This window comes from Lynx rufus, unplaced genomic scaffold (genome assembly GCF_022079265.1).
Source record: "Lynx rufus isolate CCGP_SWC_20201006 ecotype Redwood Valley unplaced genomic scaffold, mLynRuf1.p SCAF_59, whole genome shotgun sequence".
Classification (NCBI taxonomy): Eukaryota; Metazoa; Chordata; class Mammalia; order Carnivora; family Felidae; genus Lynx; species Lynx rufus.
The window spans coordinates 157664-181919 of record NW_025814877.1 but is presented as its reverse complement, the minus strand read 5'-3'; the positions used below and the strand labels follow the sequence as shown (position 1 = coordinate 181919).

General features: G+C 37.5%; 1 protein-coding gene across 1 annotated transcript in view; it reads left to right on the top strand.

The window, feature by feature from the left end:
* LOC124527891 (uncharacterized) overlaps positions 1 to 24256 on the top strand; it is a 159115-nt gene that overhangs the window by 84907 nt on the left and 49952 nt on the right. The window contains exons 37-48 of the mRNA XM_047101181.1: positions 268 to 321; positions 2416 to 2469; positions 3378 to 3482; positions 6607 to 6660; positions 7836 to 7889; positions 8159 to 8260; positions 8773 to 8826; positions 9511 to 9615; positions 10628 to 10681; positions 12598 to 12696; positions 15006 to 15059; positions 16739 to 16789. Coding sequence (XP_046957137.1) covers positions 268 to 321; positions 2416 to 2469; positions 3378 to 3482; positions 6607 to 6660; positions 7836 to 7889; positions 8159 to 8260; positions 8773 to 8826; positions 9511 to 9615; positions 10628 to 10681; positions 12598 to 12696; positions 15006 to 15059; positions 16739 to 16789 — 840 coding nt within the window. The remainder of the gene's footprint in view (positions 1 to 267; positions 322 to 2415; positions 2470 to 3377; positions 3483 to 6606; positions 6661 to 7835; positions 7890 to 8158; positions 8261 to 8772; positions 8827 to 9510; positions 9616 to 10627; positions 10682 to 12597; positions 12697 to 15005; positions 15060 to 16738; positions 16790 to 24256) is intronic.

The window sequence follows — 24256 nt, the reverse complement described above, 5'->3', positions numbered from 1 at the left end:
CAACCAAGGGAAAGAAGTGGTGTTAGACTAGAAGGGGATAAAAGGTCAGAGGTGATATTTTCCAAAAACGCTGTGTATGTTATAGAGTGCCTTCTATGCTAAATTTTAGATAGACTTGCCATATTATAAACTTTCCCTAATTTTCTCTCAAACTTTATTTTAATGAGGGAAGTTTCTAGGGCAAATCATGAAACTCTCAGTTTTACTAAAGTTTTAGTGACTAGCCACATCATTTCTCTATGACCTTAATTGTGTTCTTTTTTATAGATGATAACAAGGTCTTTAAGAACAGGTTGCTAGATGGTGTGAAGTCCCTTAAAGGTGAGTGAGAAACATAATAAGAATACAAATGAATATGAGATCTTCATTTTATACTGTTTCCAAGATGTGAATTTGAATGCTGCCATCTGTCATATGTACTGATTGCAAATGTATGCTTTTTTGGACCTCAATCTTTATTTTAGCAGTTGAATCTGATGTTCTATCTTGGAAGTAAAGCACCACACTTTCTTGTCATTTTCGAAATTTTCAGGAAGAGAAATAGCAAATTTCATGTTTACATGGGAAAAAATATAAATGATTAGCAGTGATCCAGAGCACGTAATAAATAGAAAAAACTAAATTGGAAGTTCATTCATCAAAAGTCAACCTACTATTGTTTAGAACTAAATAATGTTTGCCTCCAGTACCAGAATTCCCTAAGCATTCATTGAACACCATTTTTTCAACCAGATTTTTTTTTTAATTCATTAAGAAAATTGAGGCTGGCAAGAGTGATAGCCCTCAGCTTTACATCTTCAATCCCTCCCTATTCAGGTATCTTTAAGCACACCCATGTTAGTATAAAGGATGAGTGAGAAGTGCCTCTTCCTCCTCAAAGCTTACCAGGATGCCCTTGACTCCACTGTCTCCCATATCTTTTAAGACCTTGCCCCACTGGCCATTTTCAACCTCTTCAGCCCATTTACATGTTCAACATACACCATCCTATAAAATAAGCAAACTAGAACTCTCCACACCCCTTTTTGGCCACAACTCAATCTCTTTCTTCCCTTTTTCATCCATTTCTTGAGAGACTTTTCTGTACTCTGAGCCCATATTTCTGTACCTTATTCTCAAACTAATTTCAGTATTAAATGCCATTTAAAACCTTGTGTTTCTGTAGGCTGGTCCCCAAGACAAGTCTCAAGGGAAGTAGCCATAGTTCTAAATTTGTAATTGACTGCTTAAAATATTTTGTCTCTGTGCTAAAATTGTTGAACATTAATTTATTTTTTTCACTTTACAGCAAACATTTTCTGTTTGGTCCGAAGCAAATTTTGTGAATAATGATCTACTGCTTAAGAAATTCACCATGGGCGGGGGGGGGGGGGGGGGCGCCTGGGTGGCGCAGTGGGGTCGGTTAAGCGTCCGACTCAGCCAGGCCACGATCTCGCGGTCCATGAGTTCGAGCCCCGCGTCAGGCTCTGGGCTGATGGCTCGGAGCCTGGAGCCTGTTTCCGATTCTGTGTCTCCCTCTCTCTCTACCCCTCCCCCGTTCATGCTCTGTCTCTCTCTGTCCCAAAAATAAAAAAAAAAAAATAAAAATAAAAAAACGTTGAAAAAAAAAAGAAATTCACAATGGGATATGTGTATCAAAAAAGTGTAAGAACTTCTCTTTTGAAGTCATTTAATATTCTTTATGGACTGTCACTTTTCTTAGGTGGGAAGGTCAATATGAACAACCTGGGCACTGTTCTGAACAACCTGGGGATAAAGCTTGCAGATAGTTAACCCCGGAGAGAGGTTAGTTACAAGAAACTTGGGGGGGGGGCGAGGAAATGCCCTTTTTCATAGGGAGAAGGGAAGGCCCAAGAGCAGTGTGAGACACCATATCAATGACTAAAACACAGAGAATGTCATTTGAGTTTATGAGTATCCAGTTAACAAAGTCAAAATTAAACCAGTTTTCTATATGTGTGATATGTATGACTTTTATGTTCTCTGTAAGTATCATGTTTAGTAGTTGAGTCTTTCCAGTTTTGAATACAAGAATGCAGATTCTTTAGACACATTCACTTCTAAGTAACTTCCCCTTCCTAACACAAATAAATTTGAGATATCATAGGCCAAACTGCACCATTGCGATTGCGTGGTTTTCATGTTTAGAATTTTCTTGTTATTCATGTTTGTCTTAGAATAAAAGTGGAGTAGAATAATAATCTAAAAAGTGTGTTCAAAAATATTTGTTTAAATAAATATTAGCAATTATGATGGGGCCTGACACATAGTTAAGTGCAACTGTTATAGTTCTTCCCATGTTTTCCCACAAACTTTTGTATTATATCTAGAATGTAATATTTGAAGTCTATATAATATATGAGATCCATAATATATGGGATCTATAATATACTGCGATTTTATCTTCTCTTCTAGTTGATGAGAAAATTCCTCTAGAAACACTGATGGAAAACATCACAGATTTTACAGGTGACTGAAAAGTTACTATAAAATTAGGATTCCAATTATCTACATTAAATTTTGGTTTTTGCTAATATTTCCTGGTACTTCATCACTGACTTGTAAATTCTGACATTTCTCTATATTTATTAATGAAATATTTGCTTCTAGTGTTACATGTATTGATATAAAATTATCTGATTTTGCAATGAAATTACCATACTATTTCTTGCTTTCAAATTCTACAGTCTCTGTTGTTTATGCCAATAATGTAATTCACTTCACCAGTGTTTAATAACCACAGTATAGTACGGCACAGCAAATTAGAGAGTGCAGCCTAAAATTGATGGAAGTAATGAATTTATTGTATTTATCATATAATTCTTATTTTTTAAATTAAAATACTTTTTCAAAGAAAAATTCATATAAGCATCTATTTTTCTAATTAATAGATCAAATTTCATTCTGAAAGTAGTCTGTCCTGATTTTAGAAGACTCTCTTGTTCACATTAAGAAAATAAATTTGACCTATCATCTACATTGATTCTGTAGTTGAAAATGTTTGTTTGTTTTTATTACTGTAGTTTTCAGTCTGAAAACAAGGAGATGGTATTAATTATCCTAAAATAACTTTTTTCATTAGAAATAATTACTATTATCTGGAGGTGCCTGGGTGGCTCAGTCGGTTAATCGTCCAACTTCAGCTCAGGTCATGATCTCGCAGCTTGTGAGTTCAAGCCCCGCATCAGGCTCTGTGCTGACAGCTCAGGGCCTGGAGCCTGCTTCAGATTCTGTGTCTCCCTCTCTCTCTGCCCCTCGCCCACTCGCTCTCTCTCTCAAAAATAAGTGATAAAACATTTAAAAACTTTAAAAAAAAAAAAAGAAATTATTACTGCTATCTGAAATGAAGATGTATACCAAATTTCTTATTTTCAAAGGTGAGAAGATTGAATCTAGTGAGCTAAAAAATGTTCTGGGAAATCTCGGAATTGAGCTCACAGATGAGGAACTAGAGAAGCTGCTGAAAATACTGCCAATTGATGGTGAGTCATACAAGTGTCTGTGGGAGCTTCCAGGGAAATTAGATTTTTACAGATCTGCATGAAAATTTTCACTTCTTCTCAAACATGATGGAACATTTTTAAAAAACTAAAATGTAAGCTACATCTTAAAACAGTAAGTGTCGTTTAGAGTTTATTTTAGAAGCCAAGCAACTCCTCAGATGTAAGTTGCCATCAGAGCCAACAAATGTCTACTGTCACCCTTCAGGGCTTATACCATAAGAAGGAAAAAGAGAGAGATAAGCGAGCAATGGAAGAAATTAAAAATAAAAGTCAGAATTAAAAAGAAAAGAAAGAGATATTTGTACAGTACAGTAGGCCCACTCAAGGGGACCAGCTTATCATATTGAAAAAGCCTTCTCTTCCTTAATTTCACTGTTATATAAAGATGAACATTTTAGGTGAAACATTTTTTTAAAAATTTTTAATGTTTATTTATTTTTGAGAGACAGAGAGTGATAGAGCACGAGCAGGGGAGGGGCAGAGAGAGAGAGAGGGAGACACAGAATCCGAAGCAGGCTCCAGACTCTGAGTTGTCAGCACAGAGCCTGACGCGAGGCTCAAACTCACAAACTGCGAGATCACGACCTGAGCCGAAGTCAGACGCTTAGCCACCTGAGTCATCCAGGCACCCCGTAAGTGAAATATTTATAATGGTACTACTGAATTATCATCCACATATTGTACAAGTAACCCAATATAGCATACAATGAAGTGAATTCTAATGTATTCACCACATTCATCACAACAGTCAATTTTAGAACATTTTTATTATCCCAGAAAGATATTCCATACCTATTAACAGTCCCCTCCCAATTTCTCCATCTCCCTCAGCCCTGGGCAACCACTAATCTATTTTCTGTCTCCATCAGTTGCCCTATTCTGGATATTCCACATAAATAGAATCATATAATATGTGGTCCGTAGTGACTAGTTTCACTTAACATAATGTTTTCCAGGTTTATCTCTGTCCTGTTATGTATTAATACAGTTGACGCTTGAACAACACGGGTTAAGAGCACTGACTCCCTGTGTAGTCGAAAATCTGTGTATAACTTTTGACTCTCCAAAAACTTAGCTACTAATTGCTTACTGATGACCAGAAGCCTAACTGATAACATAAAGTCAATTAACATACATTTTGTTGTTATATGTATTATATACCCTATTCTTACAATAGGTAAGCCAGAGAAAATAAAATGCTAATAAGAAAATCATAAGGTGGGGCACCTGGGTGGCTCAGTCAGTTAAGCGTCTGACTTGAGCTCAGGTCATGATCTCACGGTTTGTGGGTTCGAGCCCTGCATCAGGATCTGTGCTGACAGCTCTCTCTCAAAACTAAATCAACATTAAAAAAATAATTTAAGAAAATCATAAGGAAGAGAAAATACATTTACAGTGCTATACTATAAAAAAAAAAACCCACGTATAAATGGACCTGCACAGTTCAAACCTCTGTTTTTCTAAAGTCAACTGTACTTTGTTTCTTTTCGCTGCTGAATAATAGGCTATTCTATGGATATAACACATTTTATTTATCCATTCATTGGTTGATGCGCATTTGGATTGTTTCCACATTTTAGCTATTATGAATAATTCTCCTATGAACGTTCATGTACAAGTTTTTACGTGGATATATATTTTCATTTGTCTTGGGTATATACCTAAGAGAGAAATTGCTGGGTCATATGGTAATTCTGTGTTTCACCTTTTGAGGAAGTGCAGGCTGTTTTCCAAAGAGGCTGCATTACTTTCCATTTCCACCAGCGGTGTATCAGAGTTCCAGTTCCTCCACATCCTGGTCAACACTTGTTACTTCTGTCCTTTGATAATATCCTAGTGGGTATGAGGTGGTATCTTATTCTGGTTTCGACTTGCATTACCCTGATTGCTAATGGTGTTAAGCATCTTTTCATGTGAATATTGGCTAAACGTATACCTCCTTTGGAGAAAAATCCACTCATAACCCTCATCCGTTTTTAAATTTGGTTATCTTCTTATTATTGAATCGTAGAAGTTCTTTATACATTCTAGATACAAGTCCCTTATATTTTCTAGATATAAGTTCCTTATCAGATACATGATTGCAAAAGTTTTCTCCTGTCCTGTGAATTATCTTTTTACTTTCTTGACAGTGTTCCTTGATGCACAAAAGATTTTTAACTTTGATGATGTCCAGGGTATAACTTTTTCTTTTGTTGCTTGTGTTTGGGTGTCATATATTAAAAAAATGTCTAATCTAAGGTTAAGAAAATTTACAGTTATGTTTTCTTTCAACATTTTTATAGTTTTAACACTTACAATTAGGTCTTTGATCCATTTTGAGTTCCTTTTTGTATAAAATGTGAGATAGGGATCCAAAAGAATATTCTCTTTGCATGTGACTGTCCAGTTGTCGCAGCACCATTTATTAAAAAGACTGTTCTCTCTTCATTGAATGTGCAAGTACCTTTGTCAAAAATCAGCTGACCAAACATTGGAAGGTTTATTTCTGGATTGTAAATTCTGTTCCATTAATGTATATATCTAGTTTTATGCCAGTACCTCCCTGTCTTGATTACTGTCACTTTGTAGTTTTTAAACTGAAAAGTGTGAGTCCCCTACTTCTTTTTCCTTTTTAAGATTACTTTTGCTTTTTGGAGCCTGAGCTTCATCATATGAATATTAGGACCAGCTCATCAGTTTCTGCAGACAAACCAGCTGGAATTTTTTATAAGAATGTATTGACTCCGTGGATCAGTTTAGGGAATATTGTCACATTCACAGTATTACGTCTTCCAATCCATAAACATAGGATGTCTTTTCATTTATTTAGGTCTTCTTTAATCTCTTTCTGTAATGGTTTATAGTCTCCAGAGTATAAGTTTTGTACTTCTTTTGTTAAAATTATTCTTAGGCATTTTATGCTTTTCATGCTCTTGTAAATGAAATTGCTTTCTTAAGTTTTCTTTTCATTTGCTTGTTGCAACTCTATAGCAGCAATACAGTTGATTTTTGTATGTTGATACAAGACTGCATTTTCTGCTTCTGAAATTATTCAGTTCATGCTATTTTTGTGAAACTCGTATTCATTCTACCATTACATGAATTATGACTTTTCTTACAGCCAATGGAAAGTTATATCGTAATAGACTACTGAAGGCTATGAAGTCTCTCAAAAGTAAGTAAAAAACGAAATTATAAGGCATGTTATCTAGGTCTCCAGATACACCATCCAAGCATGAATCTTGGCCCTATATAAGCTTTTATTTATAATTCTCCCAGCGTAACTACATCTTACCTGCTGTTAATATACACTTTCTCGGGGCGCCTGGGTGGCGCAGTCGGTTAAGCGTCCGACTTCAGCCAGGTCACGATCTCGCGGTCCGTGAGTTCGAGCCCCGCGTCGGGCTCTGGGCTGATGGCTCGGAGCCTGGAGCCTGTTTCCGATTCTGTGTCTCCCTCTCTCTGCCCCTCCCCCGTTCATGCTCTGTCTCTCTCTCTGTCCCAAAAATAAATAAATGTTGAAAAAAAAAAATTAAAAAAAAAAAATATACACTTTCTCTTGGCAGGAAGTCCACTGTCTTCTTAGATTTTTTTCAACTTTTTCTCAAGAAGAAAAACCAACCCTGGCAAAAACAAACAAAAAACCCTGGTTGTTATTGAAAAGCAATGGTCAGCTACAATAATCACCAATAAGTCAAGCCAGTAAACAAAAAAGAACCCTACTTTTTATGCAGAGTAATTAAGTTAGTGGTCTGCAGTTCTGTTTGTTCCAGCACCTTAACCTTGTCTTACTTTGTAGGCTTGTCCACAAGAATAGACTAAAGGAAATACAGTTCTGACTCCATTGACTTTCTATTTGAGTCTTTAAGTGGAAAAGCCTATTTGGGATTTCAGCCTTGTCAAAGTGTAATAATAACAGAGGCATGAAATATATTTTATCTTTTGTTTCTTTTGTTTTAATAATATGTGGTCATTAAAGTTAATAATAGTTTTCCTAAAAAACATTTTTAAATTTTACTATTATACAACTTTTTTTTTTCAAATGTTGCTTTACTGTCTCTTTCCTAAGATGGGAAGATTAAAAAGAATTACCTCCATACTAGTTTGGGAAATATGGGAATGGGGCTCACAGACGAGGAACTTGCTGGATTGTCAGGAGACCTACAAGTTGATGGGGAGTACCAAAGATAGCATTCAGGATCTATTTATCTTGATCTTCGATTTAAAGGGGTATCAATTAAAATTATGTTGTGAGACAAATTTAGCTGGACTTTATTATACTCTATAAACAAAGTGTATCTTTTTCTGAGCTCATGTCATTGATTACATGTCTCTTTTGGACTTCTGTAGCAAACGGGAATGTTGATCTGCATGACGTGATGGAAGGAATGAAAGCTATTACAGGTGAGCACAAAGTCACTATAAACCTAAATTCCCATTGGAACACTAACTATATTTTACCATTAACCTTAAATGCCATGTTGATTCTGTTACTGTACTCCTTATTATAAATATTTGTCCAGAGTTGGGCTTTGTGGTATTCGTGTTTTGGTAATAAAATTTTAGCTTCAAGTCTTGGTAGGAAGACCCTTACTCTCTTCAAAAAATAATCTAAAAATAACTTTTTTAGAGTCACTAAATTTCCCTCACGAGCCTTTCTCTTTCTGATTAAGGGAAAGTTGACATCAAAAACCTGGAAACCGTTCTAGGTGACATGGGAATCAAGCTCACAGACCAGGAACTTGAAGATCTGAAAGAAAACCTGCCAGTCAGTGGTGAGCACGTGAGATACCATTGGATTTTGAGCTTTAGGTGTTATGTACCGTTAGCAATGAAAGGAATGGAACGAGGGAACTTTTTACGCAGAAGAGGTCCAGATTGTAGATGGGACAAGAACACTGACAAAGAAGTTGAGAATGTAGTATTTGGACACAGGTGGCATGGCCACTAGAAGAGTCTGCGAAGTTCTGAGGACAACAAAGTTTGCCTTTACCAAATGGCCGCTTTTGAATCTCATCTGTTTGTTATCAAATTCAAGAGTTGATATTTTATGAAATAGAAAGTCAAATTTACATTTTTTAAATAAGTATATTTTTAATATTTTAAATCTTTTCTTCTGTTCTATATTCAAGCATATTCTGAGTAAATATTTGTTGAATGGCTATTTAAAGTGCATAACAAAATGCCCAGTAACAAAATGCTGTTATAATCTGAAGGGGAGGAGAGCGTTCTTATGCTATTTTATATCATTTTATGAGCTTCAAGTTATGTGTTTTTTTTGTTACAGTTGATAATACAGTTGCTCTGAAAACTTTGAAGGATGAAGTGAAAGCTTTTACAGGCAAGAATTTGTTATAAATGATTTGCAACAAATTGTGATTTACACTAAAAATTTTAATAGCATTTTCTCAAAATTCTACTACTGCTTTACAGATTCACATACTTTCAGTATTCATTTTGATAAATATGTGCATCTACTGATCAACATCTTAATCTAACATTATCTGGGTTTATAAGTAAAAAGGACTATTTCTTCATTGTAAGTCATATATTCTTTGATGCTTTTTTTCAGTAAAAGTGCCTGGCTCTTATTTATACACCCAAACCTAGATGATCACAGCAAAAGCAGGGTGGAGCTGTAGAAATAAAAGTCCATTACCAACAGCTAATTACATAGTTTTAACAAAGTAAAGTAAAATATGTCACACTTTGTTAATTGTGTCTTGTATCATACTAACCGTCTCTTGACCTTATTTCTGGATAATTATATGACCAGATTTGCTTCTGTACTATGTGATATCATTCCCAGTGTTAGGGATACATCCCACTTGCTAATATCGAGGGACAAATTCTATTTTTTATTTAGCATTTGACTCTTTTTATTAGAAAATCTTTCACTCGATCTTTCCTTTTCATTCTGGTATCAGAGAAAGGACTAGAGCAGCAAAAGTAAATGTTTAGATCACGTTAAATAATCAGATTGTCCGTTAATAGTTTAACCTGTAACTATTCTGTCTTTTCAAAGGAGAAAAGGTTGATTCCAGGGACCTACAAAATACTCTAAAAGACATGGGGATTGAGCTTACAGACAAGGAGGCCAAGCAACTGAGGAAAACACTGCCCCTTGATGGTAAGTGAATGCCACATAAATGCCACCATACCTTCCAGGGAACCTGACTTTATGGGTCAGTGCGAGCCATTCTTTTTTTTAAATTATTTTTTCAATGTTTATGTATTTTTGGGACAGAGAGAGACAGAGCATGAACGGGGGAGGGGCAGAGAAAGAGGGAGACACAGAATCGGAAACAGGCTCCAGGCTCTGAGCCATCAGCCCAGAGCCTGACGCGGGGCTCGAACTCCCGGAGCGCGAGATCGTGACCTGGCTGAAGTCGGACGCTTAACCGACTGCGCCACCCAGGCGCCCCCAGTGCGAGCCATTCTTAATCTTTTAGTAGTACAGTTTTGTCTTAAAATGCCATAAATTAATAGAGAAAGGTACTTCTGACTTGAAAAGAAATTCTTTCATTACCTCTTGGAACACAATCTGAAATTCATCACTACATTGCCATATAGTAATCTGAGTGACTAATACTATCCTCTCAGATTGGTATTAGTTTTGCAATAAGAGCAAGGAAACATAATGAAGGAGAAAGAGGACATCAGTAGAATAAAAAGGAAGAAATATTTTAATGTATTTTTTAGAATTGCACCATGGGAGAGTTTAATAAATGTCTCTAATTCCAAAGAATGGGTAAGTTTGTCACTGTGGAAAACATCTATCTCTATCTATCTATCTATCTATCTATCTATCTATCTAGAGCACATGAGCAGGGCAGGGGTAGAGAGAGAGAGAGAGAGAGAGCGCGCGAGAGAATCTCAAGCAGGTTCCACACTCAGCACAGAGCCTGACATGGGGTTCAGTCTCATGACGGAGATCATGACCTGGTCCCAAATCAAGAGTCAGATCCTTAACCGACTGAGCCACTCAGGCACCACAAACATTTATATTTTTAAATGTCCACATCGTATAACTATAAAATAAATGCATTTTTACAGCAAATCATTGAAATGTATCTTTCTACAATCATATAATTTGTAATGTTTTGGTTTTCTGGAGATCTGCATTGTACTTTTTCTTACAGCCCACGGAAAGGTGTTTCAAAGCAGGTTGCTGAAGGATGTGAAGTATAATAAAAGTGAGTAAGAAGCACAAAGATGAGGCATATGAAATATCCTTAAGCATTAAATTTATATCACTAGAATATAACACCTTATTTTGCTTCTTGTACCACATCTATGTTTTTGCTGGTAGTAATCCTTTATCTTAGATGAAAAGTTCTCTACTGCATTGTGTTTTTGAAGCTCTCTCTGAAGAAACAATTATATGAACAGAAATAAAGATGGAAGGAAAGGAAGGAGGGAAGGAAGGAAGAAAGGAAGGAAGGAAGGCAGGAAGGAAGGCAGGCAGGCGTGTGCAAGGGAGGAAGGTGGGAAGGAGAAAGGAAGAAGGTTTGGGACTTACTCCAAAATGTGAGCAGAAGCAGACAAAACAATCTCAGAGTAAGAGTTTAGGAAAGGACTATAATTTCTACTTCTTGGTGGAGATTACTGGTTATTGCTCTTTAGTTACACTTGCTCAGCCCTGCCCCACCTAACTTTTTCCTGGGCCTGTATGTTTAACGTTTGAGGAAACAAATTCTAATTCTAACTCTGCTTTTAACTCTTTATTTTTTTTTAATTTTTTAATGCTTTTTTATTTTTAAGAGAGAGACCGAGAGAGACAGAGTGCGAGTGGGGGCGGGAGGGAGCAGAGAGAGAGGGAGACACAGAACCCAAAAGCAAGCTCCAGGCTCTGAGCTGTCAGCACAGAGCCCAACGTGGGGCTCGAACTCACAAACCATGAGATCATGACCTGAGCTGAGGTTGGACGCTCATCCAACTGAGCCACCCAGGTGCCCCTGCTTTTAACTCTTTAAATTGTAACTCAGCTTGTAAAGAGCTGTACATATATATTGTAGTTTTGTTCTTTGCTTGAAAATTTTAGCAGTTATGCTAGATTGTGAAGTCATTCTCTTTTAGCCATATATTCATGTAACAGCACCAACTATACTATCTTAAAGAGATATTTGCACCCCCATGTTCATTGCAGCATTATCTGCAATACCCAAGACAAAGACACAACATGTCTCTTGACAGATGAGTGAAGAAAATAGAATATATATACATATATATATATATATATATATATATACATACATACATACATAATACATAATAGAATATTATTTGACCGCAGAAAAGAAGGAAAGCCTGCCATTTACAAGGATGAAACTTGAGGGCATTATGCTAAGTGAAATAAGTCAGACAGAAGAAAACAAATACTATGTGATACCTCCTATGGGTGGAATCTAAAAAACCAAACTCATAGAAACAGAGACCTGATTGGTAGCTGCCAGAGGCAGGGGGTTGGGGAGAGGAATAGGTGAAGGTAGTCAAAAGGATGCAAACTTCCAGCTATAAGAGGAGTAAGTTCTGGAGATATAACGTAAGGCACGCTGACTATAATTAACAACACTATCATATTTTTGGAAATTGCTAAAAGAGTAAATTTAAAAGTTCTCACCATACACACAACCAAAAATGTAACGATGTGAGATGACAGATGTGTTAACTAACCTTATTGTGGTAATCATTTTGCAGTGTATATATATGCATATATTGTACACCTTAACCTTATACACTGTCATATGTCAATTATTCAATAAAACTGGGGGAGGGGCGCCTGGGTGGCTCGGGGGTTGAGCGAGGGACTTCGGCTCAGGTCATGATCTTGCAGTTCGTGAGTTTGAGCCCCGCGTTGGGCTCTGTGCTGACAGCTCAGAGCCTGGAGCCTGCTTCGGATTCTGTGTCTCCCTCTCTCTGCCCCTTCCCTGCTCATGCTCTGTCTGTCTCACAAATGAATAAACATTAAAAAAATTTTTAAATAAGATAAAACTGGGGGAAAGGGGGAAAACATTCATGTCTGTTGGTTGAAGATAATAATATACGTTCATGAATTTTTCTAAATATTTTGTAATCATTCCATTTTTTCTTTCCTTTTCATGTTTTCAAGGAGGGAAGATTGATGTAAATAACCTGGATCCTGTTTTAGAAGCCATGGAGGTCAAGCTGACAGAAAAGGAACTGAATCTGTTAAAGGATCTTCTGCGTGGTGAGCATTATAGAAAACACTGTGATTTTAAACAGATGTTGTGCTTGCAGGATTAATTTTGACTGTTTCCAAGGTTTAAATTATTTGTTGCCTGAAGGCATTTGAATAGCTTGCAGAAGAACTCAGGGGGGAAAAAGGCTGGTTTTTTTTTTTAGTTTTTTTTTTTTTTAACATTTATTTATTTTTGAGAGAGAGCCAGACAGAATGTGAGTAGGGGAGGGGCAGAGAGGGAGACACACAACCCGAAGCAGGTTCCAGGCTCCAAGCTGTCAGCACAGAGCCCGATGCCCAGGAGCCGTGAGATCATGACCTGAGCTGAAGTTGATGCTCAACCGACTGAGCCACCCAGGTGCCCCAAAGGCTGTTCATTTTTGTGGCTTTAAAACCTCTCATCTATTTCTTTATACATCTTGGACTAGGGGTGGATGCTAGTGACAAGGGGAGGGATTTTTGTTGTCTGGTTTTACAAAAATAGGATCTGCGATGTGGTTTTTTTTGTTTTTTTTTTTTCGCTGATCCTTATATCACTGCCATTCACACCATGGTGCAGAACATCATCCATGAGAGGCTCCACTCCTCAGTGCCAAGGCCATTGTGTGTACCTGCCAAATACAGTCCTCTCTGTGTTCTGACCATTGAGCCGGATGGCTTATTCGCTTATAAAAGAATATGAAGATTTGACAGCCACTAAGTGCACCTGTCATTGACACAGGGTTCTCAAAACTAAAACCTAGAAATGCCACACACCTGTCTGTGCCTTCAGGAGAAAGCTCCATGTGTCAAATCTTGATAATGCAGTATGTCCCGTGTAAAGAGGAGCCTGTGTAGATTGGCACATTCTGAGGAATCTGTCAGTGTAAAGTGGTAACATCTGCCTTTTTTATTTACAAATGTAAATGAAATGTAATTATTCAGCCATTCCTCATTTCTCTATTCATAGATATTGAGATGCTTTCTTTTCTGGTCACTATAACAAAGAAAGTTAACAGAAAAATATGTATAGTATTACAATTGTTAAAAAATATATGTAATACACTTTATAAACATAAGAAAGTTCTGGAAGGCTATACACAAAACTGTTAGGAGAGGTACTGAAGCTGAGGAGAGGTAAAAGAAGGGACGTTTACCTTTTCTTAAACGCTCTTTTTTTTTTTTTAGTCTGTTACACAAAGTATGTTTTAAATTCCACTTTTTTAAGCTTAATTTATTTTGTTTTTAATTTAAGATGAATACATGGGGTGCCTGGGTGGCTCAGTTGGTTAAGCGTCCAACTTCGGCTCAGGTCATGATCTCACGGTTTGTGAGTTTGAGCCCTGCATCAGGCTCTGTGCTGACAGCTCAGAGCCTGAAGCCTGCTTCAGATGCTGTGTCTGTCTCTCTTTCTGCCCCTCCCCTGCTCACATTCTGTGTGTGTGTGCGTGTGTGTGTGTGTGTGTGTGTGTGTGTCTCAAAAATAAATAAACATTAAAAAATTTTTTAAAAAGATGTATACAAATGGTGTGGTAAAATGACAGGATTTTGGCTGTGTTTTTATCTACCAATTAGGTTCAGCAGATCACTAAACTGACCATTTAAGTGACTAGTTCCTATCAAATATCCCTCACTGCTTAACACTGGTCTCTACCTGCCCATTGCATCAACATGTGGTAACACGAGAGAACAATCCTAACGAATACTGGGAGATACATAATTTTAAAAAGTGAGGAAAGTAAGATTGAAGGATTACTCAAATCACACAAAGCCACTAACGAATGTGGACCTGGCAGAGTTAGAACATTTAATAATTGAAGAAAAAAAATTGTACATGAATAATATGTACATGAATAATATGACAGGACATTCAACATACAGTGTTTTCAATTTCAAAAGATCTTAAAGGACCTCTTAGAACAAAGTCAATCTTTTGGTAAAGGTTATTTTTATATGTCTCATTTCAAAGTTCAAAAGCTGTGGAGTACAATACCCTAATTTGCTCAGAAAAAAATCACATCCCAACACACTTGTAACAGTTGGCATTGAATTCACTGTTTCTTCTAAGAATCATGGAATAGTTATAACCTGAATTTTCTTAAATATTAGGTGAAATAAACTTTGACAGTTTTCATCTTTATTATTTAATAAAACCATTTAAGATATTTTTTTTCATTATTTATTATTAAATCTTGGTCCTCATTGCTAATGAATTATTTTCCTCGGTCATCTTCTGCAACCATAAATCTTAGATTTAAAAAAAAAACCTCCTGTCCTGTGTATCTTCTTTTTTCTGAGTCCATGTTATTGTTCTTCTCTGATGAAACTTTGTCTTACAGGCTCTAAGAAAGTTGATCTGCAAAAACTGATGGAAAAAGTAGAAGCTGTTACAGGTGAGGAAAAAGTTACCAAATACATATGATTCTGATTCTTTACACATATTTTATATTCTTCCCTGTTACTTTATACTCCTTTTAAATTATGATATTTTGGGGCACCTGGGTAGCTCGGTCAGTTAAGTGTCTGACTCTTGATTTTGGTTCAGGTCATGATCTCACGGTTCGTGAGATCAAGCCCCGCACCTGGCTCTGCACGGAGCCTGCTTGGGATTCTCTCTGTCCCTTTCTCTCTGCCCCTCCCCTGCTTACTCTCTCTCAAAATAAATAAGCATTAAAAATAATAGTAAATAAATTAGGCATAATTTTTAATAAACTGATTTCCTGGACTTTGGTTTTTCAGGGTTTTCTTTTTAAGTTTTTCTTTAAATTCTAGTTAGTTATCATATAGTGTAATATTGGTTTCAGGAGTAGAATTTAGTGATTCATCACTTATGTAACACCCAGTGCTCATCATAACAAGTGCCCCCCTTAATACCCATCACCCATTTAGCCCATCCCTTGCCCACCTCAGTTCGTTCTCCATCAACCCTCAGTTTGTTCTCTATAGTTAAGAGTTTGCCTCCCTCTCCCTTTTTTTTCTCCTTCCCCTATGTTCATCTGTTTTGTTTCTTAAATTCCACATATGACTGAAATCAGAAAGTATTTGTCTTTCTCCGGTTTGTCAATGCTTTAACAACAAAACATAGTGCCATATTTTGTTAGGCCCTACAATCTCATTTTTTCCAGATTTTTACTAAAAACATATTAGTGCGATAAAAAGAGAGTAAAGTTTTATTACTTACTAGTAATCTCCCACAACAGAGTATTATGAAATGCATTACCCTGCACTCTGTTATTTTGTCTCTATTATTACTAAAGTTATGGAAATAAACACTTTAATATCTTACCATAACTACAGTCAAACAGGACTCATTTGACTTTATTATGGATTGAGTAATTGGTGCTAATAATTAAACAGTAATAAGAGATTTCATTATTATTTAGAATAATTAGATGGTTCTTTAAAATCTCACATGTTACCATTTCTGTCCTTTTAAAGGAGAGGAAATTGATGTCAATGACATGGAAACAGTTCTAGGAAACATGGGAATAGAACTCACAGATAAAGAACTCTCACAACTGGTGAAAAATCTGCCAGTTGATAGTGAGTGTTTAAATAAAAATGTAGTCATACAGGGAAGTGTATTGTTAACTTGTGAAAACTTGTAAAATTGTCTCTATCTTATTGCTTGTCAGAAATAATTTTATGATTCATGTTACATAATTTTAAATGACTATTATATGTTAAAATTTTCTCTGTGCCAAATTTATCTTTAGTTTGAGAAGTAACCGTTGTATCATCATGACTCCTATCATCAGGATTCAGTTATATTACTTATAACTTTTGAGTCTATCAAGAGATGTAAAATTTAATCCAGAATAAATGAGAAAAAGAGAAAGGAGTGATCTAATAGGGGAAAATGAAAATATCACAAAAGAAAAGTAAAAGATATTTTTCAGAATGGCAGAATGTCAGTATCCCCATCCCTTATAATTTCATTATTTGCCACTAACTCAGAAAAGTTCTAAGGCAGTTCACAAAAGATGTCTTACTGAAATGGCTGATTTCTTACTAGACAGTAATGAAATTCCACATTACTCTTCTGTGATCTGAATAGTCCTTTTCCTTACAGATGGAAAGGTCTATCAAAGAAGGTTGCTGGATGGTATAAAGTTTGTTAAAGGTAAGGGAGAAACTTAACAAAACACAAATCAGTCTGAGATCATCACGTTTGGCATTTAGACTAATTCCTTGTGATTAAATTGTCAACTCTGCCACTTAACACATTATGATATACTTTTGTTTCTTTTGTGGATGATCGTGTTCTTTAGGAGATCATCTTTTATGTTGTAACTTGGAAAGAATTCCTATGCTTTCTCTGGATTTTTCAAACTTTGACAGAAGTAGAAATTATCAGAGCCCAGGCTACATAGCAAAAGTAAAGGGAAAATTAGCACCTCTTCAGTTAGTTTATGCAGCAACAAAAGACTACTAATCTGACATTTAGACCAAGAGAGCAAGAGAGTGCTAGAAAGTCTCCACGAAACTGAAAGAACATGGGACTGAATAGATAGACAGGGAGCAGGCCAGGAAAAAGGTCATGTCTAAGCAAGGTTGCGAATACCACCTTCATGATTTCTGCCAAATCCACACACTATTTGTACTACTATTAATATTTTCACTGATACTGATTTACTTTTTACTTAAATTTTAAAAAGTTTTAAATGGTAATGGAAAAACAGCATGCCTTAACATAACTAGACATTAATTGTAAAAACGAACATAATGAAAAGGAGACAATAGTGGTTAGAAAAGCTGGAATTGTTATCACCCTACTAGAATTCTCTGAGAAGTCATTCTGTCACCTTTCAGTTTTTATACTGGGCGTGCTTATATTAAGATTAAAATTGGGGCGCCTGGGTGGCTCAGTGGGTTGAGCGTCCGGCTTCGGCTCAGGTCACGATCTCGCGGTATGTGAGTTCGAGCCCCACGTCGGGCTCTGTGCTGACTGCTCAGAGCCTGGAGCCTGTTTCAGATTCTGTGTCTCCCTCTCTCTGTGACCCTCCCCCGTTCATGCTCTGTCTGTCTCTGTCTCAAAAATAAATAAACGTTAAAAATTAAAAAAAAAAAAAGATTAAAATTAAAACAATAAACTCAAACTCAAACTCTTATTATTGACTCTGTCCTCCTGTAAAGATCTCATCAGGCTTTGGTTTTTTTGGAGGAACATGATAACCATAATCCTCCGGAGGTCAGGGTTTATCCCACATTTTAGGGACATTAACTGTTACCTGTATACTTCTTTTTCCATAAGGAGGGAAAGATTGATTCCAGTAAAGTGGATGAAGTTTTGGGAGCTATGGGCATGGACCTCACTGAAAAGGAGCTTAAAGACATAATGCAAAATCTGCCAGTTAATGGTGAGCATTTTGGATGCCACTGAACACTCCAGAAAAACTACTTTTGTAAGCCTATTTATAACAATCATTCAAAATGCTTGTTTGACATCAAGAAGGCATTGTGAAAAGCTTGGGGAAAAAAACTCAGGTCCAAAGAAAGAACGCATCCTGTCTGTCGCTGGTTTCACACGCACACTAGAGAAAGATTTCAAGATAACTTGACTTTTTCACTCAACCTTACCTTTTTTTCCCTACAGAGTAAGGGAGAATTGATAGGTATTGCTCAAATTACAATTGAGCTCTTTGGCCACATTTGCTAATGGGTGACATCAGTATTTATAAAAAGGGTACTTAGTATAGCTGTGGCTATCTGTAATGTTGTTGTTTTTTTTCTTTGTTAATGTGGCCAGAGTATCCCTGCACTACATGGCCGCCATCTCAGTGTCTGTCTGTGTCTCACCTTCACATGGGTCCTATGGGGAAAACTCTAAATCAGTAGCCGAGTGAAGTCACAGAAGTCACAGAGCCTCCCTTCCACCAAATGCTGTTACTGAAGCATCACAAGACCCTGCCCAGATTCAGTCTAAGCTTTTGGTGGGAGATGTATCAGTCACACTGTAATAAGATCGTGTGGGGCGGGAAATCTATGTCTCAGCCATCCTTGAAACATATGTTCTGCCACAGCTCCTTTTACTCAGCATACGTGTTTTAGATTCATCTCTGGTGTTGTCTGTGTCAGTGATTTGTTTTGGTGGGAGTTAAGACGGTGGAGCAGCATGGGGACCCTGAGCTTGCCTCATCCCTGAAGCGCAGCTAGATCAGCACCAAACCATGTCAAGCACCTAGGAAACTGAGCTGAGGATCAACACAACAATCTGCGTAACTTGAGCCACAGAACTCAGCAGGTACACAGTGTGGAGAGGTGGACTGGGGGAGAGAAAAGCCACGGAGGGTAGGGAGCTGTTTTTGCTGAGAGAGGACAGAGGAAAGAGAGAGGAAGAGAGCACGGTCCATCACGATCATGGAAGAACAACACTTCCCTGAAAGTAGCTGGAGAGAAAGAGAAAGAGAAAGAGAAACACTCTCAGGGGACTGAACAAGAAATCTGCCCCCCAAAATCTATGGATGGGAAGAAAGGAGAGGGTGTCAGTACCACCAGGATTCTATAAACAGTGGAGCACAGAGCCTGAAGTTCTGGAGGTCAGTGCCTGGTGGTGCTCTGGTGAGGAAGTAGGGCAAATCTCCAGGAGCAGGTAGTGGGGTTTGACGGGTCCTTGTGCCAATAGGGAGAAGCAGTTCTCCTACTTGGGGTGCATTTGGTAGAGGCCATATGGCTTCCCCATTGGCAAAAGTCCCCACAGACCCCAGAGAGCAGCCACATTTGCTGGTATTGGACGTCAGAGTGCAATGAAACCTGGAACCGGCTGTGTGTTGTGGTTTGCCATAATCCCTGACCCTCTGCCACTGCACGATCGCACAAATGTCTTCTGGGACAAGTCAGCACCTGGCCATTGCTCAGCAAGACTCTCCCCAGAGTTGGCACCGGTCCCAGCCTCAGGGGTCTCTCAAGTGTCTGGGGTTTTGAAACACAGCCCCATCTGAGATAAACTCTAGAGGGAGGTGCCACCTGGCAGGTGGACAGCTTGGACACAGACCGGGTAGGGACAGGGAGTCGAGGAAGGCCTGAGACAAAGGAGGGGTGCTTGATTGTGTCAGTGAAAGCACAAAGTTCCAATGCCAGAGACTAGGTGGCGAAGCCACCTCTCCCTTGCACGCACATGCTCACCACACTGATCCACCCCAGCAAGCTAAGCAGCGCCACCTAGTGGAGAACAGACTGTTACACCAAGCCCCACCCAACTGCGCTTCCAGGCACATCTCCTAGAAGACCAGCACAAGTCACTCCACCTGTTCAGTGTACGGACTAAAGAAGACTTCATAGTTCTAGTTCTAGGGGAAACTGGATATAACTTCATTCAGGTTTCATTCCACCTGATGGTTCATTTATTTCTTCATTTCCTTTCCTTCTGTTTTTGCTTAAATTGTTTTCTGTTTTTCCTCTTTCTTGGATACAGAAAGAGAAAATTTTATTCTTATCTTTTATACCTTATTCTTTATTTTTAAAACTACTTTCTTCCATTTCATTTTCTTTAATTTTATTCTATTATATAAATTTTCTTACCTTTTTTTCCCCCTTTCCTTCCCCTTTCTTGCCTCTATTCTATCAAGCTTCTTTTAAGAAGCAGACCAAAACACATATAGGATCTAGCTTCCTTCATTTGATATTTTGTCTTCCAGTTTTTAATTTTTATTTTTTATTTAATTAATTTTTCTTCCTCTAAAATGACAAAGTGAAGGAATTCACCCCAAAAGAAAGAACAAGAAAAATGACAGCCAAGGGCTTAATCAACACAGATATAAGCAAGATGTCTGATGCAGAATTTAGAACCATGATAATAAAAACACTAGCTGGTGTTGAAAAAGTAGAGAATCCCTTTCTGCAGAGATAAAAGAAGTAAAGTCTAGTCAGGACATAATTAAAAATGCTATAACTGAGATGCAATCTCAAATGGATGCCACAGCGGCAAAAATGGATGAAGCGGAGAAGCAAATAGCGATATAGAAGACAAAATTATGGAGAATAATGAAGCAGAAAAAAAAAGAGAGAAATATAGGCAAAAGAGCATGATACAAGACTTAGAGAACTCAGTGACTTATTAAAAAGGAATAACATCTGAATCATAGGAGTCCCAGAAGATGAAAAGAGGGGAAAGGGGCAGAAGGTTTATGTGAGCAAATTATAGCAGAAAACTTTCCTAATCTGGGGAAGGACACAGACATCAAGATCCAAGAAGCACAGAAAACTCCCATTAGATTCAACAAAAACGGACCATCAACAAAGCATGTCATAGTAAAATTCACAAAATACACAGACAAGGAAAGAATTGTGAAAGCAGCAAGGGGGAAAAAAGTCGTAGATCTATTAGGGAAGACAGATCAGATTCACAGCAGACCTATCCACAGAAAATTGGCAGGCAAGAAAGGAGTGGCAGGATATATTCAACATGCTGAATAGGAAAAATACACAGCAAAGAATTATTTATCCAGCAAGGCTGTCATTCAAAATAGAAGGAGAGAGAAAGGGTTTCCCAGACAAACATAACTAAAGGAGTTTGTGACCACTAAACCAGCCCTGCAAGAAATTTTAAGGGGGCTCTTTGGAGAAAAGATAAAACAAAAAAAGACCAAAAGCAACAAAGAATGGAAAGGACCAGAGATTATCACCAGAAACACCAATTCTACAGGTAACACGATGGCTCTAAATTCATATCTTTCAGTACTCACTCTAAATATCAATGGACTAAACACTCCGATCAAAAGACATAGGGTATCAGAATGGATAAGAAAAAAGATCCTTCTCTATGCTGTTTATAAGAGACTCATTTTAGACCTAAACACACTGACAGATTGAAAGTAAGGGAATGGAGAACCATCTATCATGCTAATGGTCATCAAAAGAAAGTTGGAGTAGACATACTTATATCAGACAAACTAGATTTTAAAGTAAACGCCGTAACAAGAGATGAAGAAGGTCATTATATCGTAATTAAGGAGTCTGTCCACCAAGAAGATCTAACAGTTGTAAATATTTGTGTCACCAACGTTTCCACCCAAATATGTAAATCAATCACAAACATAAATTCATTGATAATAATACCGTAATAGTAAGAGACTTCAACACCCCACTCACAACAATGGACATATCACGTCAGCAGAAAATCAACAAGGAACCAATGGCTTTGAATGACACACTGGACTGAATGGACTTAACAGATATATTCAGAACTCTTCATCCTAAAGCAGCAGAATACACATTCTTCTCGAGTGCACATGGATCATTCTCCAGAGTAGATCACATGCTGGGACACAAATCAGCCCTCAATGAGTACAGAAAGATCAAAGTCATACCTTGCATGATTGCACACCACAATGCTATGAAACTCAGAATCAACTAAAAGAAAAAGTTTGGAAAGACCATGAATACTTGGAGTTAAAGAACATCCTAACTAAAGAATGAATGGGTTAACCAGGAATTTAAAGAGGAAATTAAAAAGTACATGGAAGCCGATGAAAATGAAAACACGACAGTCTAAAACCTCTGGGATGGAGCAAAGGCAGTCACTGGAGGGAAATATATGGCAATCCAGGCCTTCCTAAAGAAGGAAGGAAGGTCTCAAATGCACAACCTAACGTTACACCTAAAAGAGCTGGGAAAAGAACAGCAAAAACAAACAAACAAAAACAAAAACAAAAAAATGAAAAAAAAAAAACCCTAAACCAGCAGAAAAATGGAGATAATAAAGATTAGAGCAGAAATCAATGATATTGAAATACAAAAAACCAGAACAGATCAATGAAACCAGGAGGTGGTTCTTTAAAAGAATTAACAAAATGGATAAAACTCTAGCCAGACTGATCAAAAAGAAAAAGGAAAGGACCCAAATAAATTAAATCATGAATGAAAGAGAAGAGACCACAACCAACACTGCAGAAATACAAGCAATAATAAGAATATCATGAGCAATTACATGCCAACAATTTGGGCAATCTGGAAGAAATGGACAAATTCCTAGAAACAAATAAACTACCAAAACTGAAGCAGGAAGAAAAGGAAATTTGAACAGACCCATAACTGGTAAAGAAATTGAATCAGTAATCAAAAATCTCCCAAAAAACAGGAGTCCAGGGCTGGATGGCTTTCCAGGGGAATTCTACCAAACATTTAAAGAAGAGTTAACACCTATTCCTTTGAAGCCGTTCCAAAGGAAAAAAAATAATAATAATGGAAGGGAAACTTCCAAACTCATTCTACGAGGCCAGCATTACCTTGATTTCAAAACCAGGCAAAGCCCCCACTAAAAAAAGAACTACAGACCAATTTCCCTGATGAACATGGATGCAAAAATTCTCAACAAGATACTAGCCAACCAGATCCAACAATACATTAAAAGAGTTATTCATCACAATCAAGTGGGATTTATACCTGGGATACAGGACTGGTTCAATATCCACAAATCAATGTGATACATCACATTAATAAATGAAAGGATAAGGACCACATGATCCTCTCAATAGATGCAAAGAAAGCATTTGACAAAATACAGCATCCTTTCTTTTTTTTTTTTTTTAATTTTTTTTTTCAACGTTTATTTATTTTTGGGACAGAGAGAGACAGAGCATGAACGGGGGAGGGGCAGAGAGAGAGGGAGACACAGAATCGGAAACAGGCTCCAGGCTCCGAGCCATCAGCCCAGAGCCCGACGCGGGGCTCGAACTCACGGACCGCGAGATCGTGACCTGGCTGAAGTCGGACGCTTAACCGACTGCGCCACCCAGGCGCCCCAACAAAATACAGCATCCTTTCTTGATAAAAAACCCTAAAGGAAGTAGGGATAGAAGGATCATACCTCAAGATCATAAAAGCCATATATGAGAGATCCACTGCCAATATCATCCTCAATGGAGAAAAACTGAGAGCTTTCCCCCTAAGGTCAGCAACACGACAGGGGTGTCCACTCTCACCACTGTTATTCAACATAGTATTGGAAGTCATAGCCTCAGCAATCAGAAAACATGAAGAAATAAAAGCATCCAAATCAGCAAGGAGGAAGTAAAACTTTCACTCTTCAAAGATGACATGATACTCTATGTGGAAAACCCAAAAGATTTCCCCCCAAAACTGCTAGAACTGACCCATGAATTCAGCAAAGTCGCAGGATATAACATCAATGCACAGAAATCACTTGCATTTCACTACACAATAATGAAGCAGCAGAAAGAGAAATCAAGAACTCGATCCCACTTACAGTTGCACCAAAAACCATAAAATACTGAAGAATAAACCTAACCGAGGATGTGAAAAATCTATACGCTGAAAACTATAGGAAGCTTATGAAAGAAATTGAAGAAAACACACACACAAAAGGAAAAATATCCATGCTCCTGGATTGGAAGAAAAAATATTGTTAAAATGTTGATACTACCCAAAGCAATGTACATATTCAGTGCAATCCCTATCAAAATAACACCAGCATGCTTCGCAGAGCTAGAACAAACAACCCTAAAATTTGTATGGAACCAGATAAGACCCCAAATAGCCAAAGCAATCCTGAAAAAGAAAACCAAAGCTGGAGGCATCACAAGTCCAGACTTCAAGCTGTATTACAAACATGTAATCATCAAGACAGTAT